This window comes from Aplysia californica, unplaced genomic scaffold (genome assembly GCF_000002075.1).
Source record: "Aplysia californica isolate F4 #8 unplaced genomic scaffold, AplCal3.0 scaffold00036, whole genome shotgun sequence".
In the NCBI taxonomy this organism is placed as follows: Eukaryota; Metazoa; Mollusca; class Gastropoda; order Aplysiida; family Aplysiidae; genus Aplysia; species Aplysia californica.
In genome coordinates, this window is record NW_004797306.1 from 2144987 (window position 1) to 2146344 (window position 1358).

A 1358-nucleotide genomic window follows, 5' to 3' on the forward strand; every position below is an offset into this window, starting at 1 on the left:
ACACACACACACACACACACACACACACAGGGGCGAAACGTTTACATAACCAAATTATCACTGACTGATTCCCTTACTTAATTTGAGAACAACGTGGCATTCAAATTAACCCACAGACCGTGAAGGACAATGGCGTTATAGATTTAAACAGCAAATGAAGCTCAGTTAATCACCAATGAGCAGTGTGCACAAACCTCGAAACTGATTCATTTCCACATAAATACCTGTTGTACCCCCCTCTCACTGAGTCTCAGGCCACCGTCATAAGCAGTCACAAGCTGCAATTGTGTATGCTCACAATTGAACTGGTAGGGTCTACATCAAACAGGACATGAGGCCTAGATCCTAACAATATCATGTTTTTTGTAAAGCTTGTTCTTTTCCTTTGAGTTTTTACTACCCTTTAATCAGGTCATGGCATGATTATGCGACTCCTGGTCGCGAAAAGCTAGATTAAAGATAGCCAAATCTGAAACCAAATTGATAATACACTTGTGGTATTGTTATCTCTGCGTCTTTGCCTTCTTTTGTGTATTCAGCTCTTTTGTCGTATTTATTGTTTTAAAAATCTTGAGAAAATTTTTCTCATCGCACGTTTGAAAGATATAATTACGTTTTAACCAAAGTGGGAATGAAAATCAATTAATTAGATATTTTCTCGATTATTTTGGCGGGTCAAAATGCTACATAGTATTATATTCAGAATTTGTTGTCATTCGCAATTCAGTGATGCCATCTTGAATAAGTAGTTTTGTTAATTTTTATGTTCCCATTGAGGGAAAGCTTTTCGAGAGTGGCCTTTTCTGAATATGTTTCTTTATATCACTTTGATTACCCCGTCAAACAAATCAGTGTTTGCCCTGCTCACACCTGTGTCTTCTAGCGCCTTGGGCATAGCGAGGACCCCAGTACCAGCCATCTCCCCCACCATGAACACGGTAGCGGTCAACACTGTGAGCCCATAGGACAGATGGCCCTCCACTTTTTCTTGTTCTTTCTTCTCTCCATCTTCCTTGGTGTTGAGTGCTTCGTACTCAGACAAACCATCCTGAGAAAAAGAATAAGAAGTCAGGTTTGTTAGTGTTCTTGTCGTTGTTATCATCGTCATTGTCTCAAGTGATATCATCAGCGTATCATCATCACTATCATTGTAGGAAAAGGAGTTTATGGAGGGATAGTTCTGAGTACATTTCGGTGAGTAAAAATTAATATTCTTTAAAAATGTTTATTAATCGGTCCAACGTTTCGCTAGGAAGGCTTCCTAAGGATCGACTTTCATCATCATCATCATCATCATCATCATCATCATCATCATCATCATCATCATCATCATCATCATCATCATCATCATAAACACA

General features: G+C 38.8%; 1 protein-coding gene across 1 annotated transcript; it reads right to left on the reverse strand.

Moving 5' to 3' along the window:
• Nucleotides 1-870: 870 nt before the first annotated feature.
• Nucleotides 871-1133, reverse strand: LOC106014209 (the record flags this gene model as incomplete). The annotated part of the gene is given in 1 exon segment (XM_013091423.2): nt 871-1133. A coding segment is annotated over 1 exon segment (256 nt), but the record flags the coding sequence as incomplete, so codon positions are not given.
• Between the last annotated feature and the right edge of the window lie 225 nt (nt 1134-1358).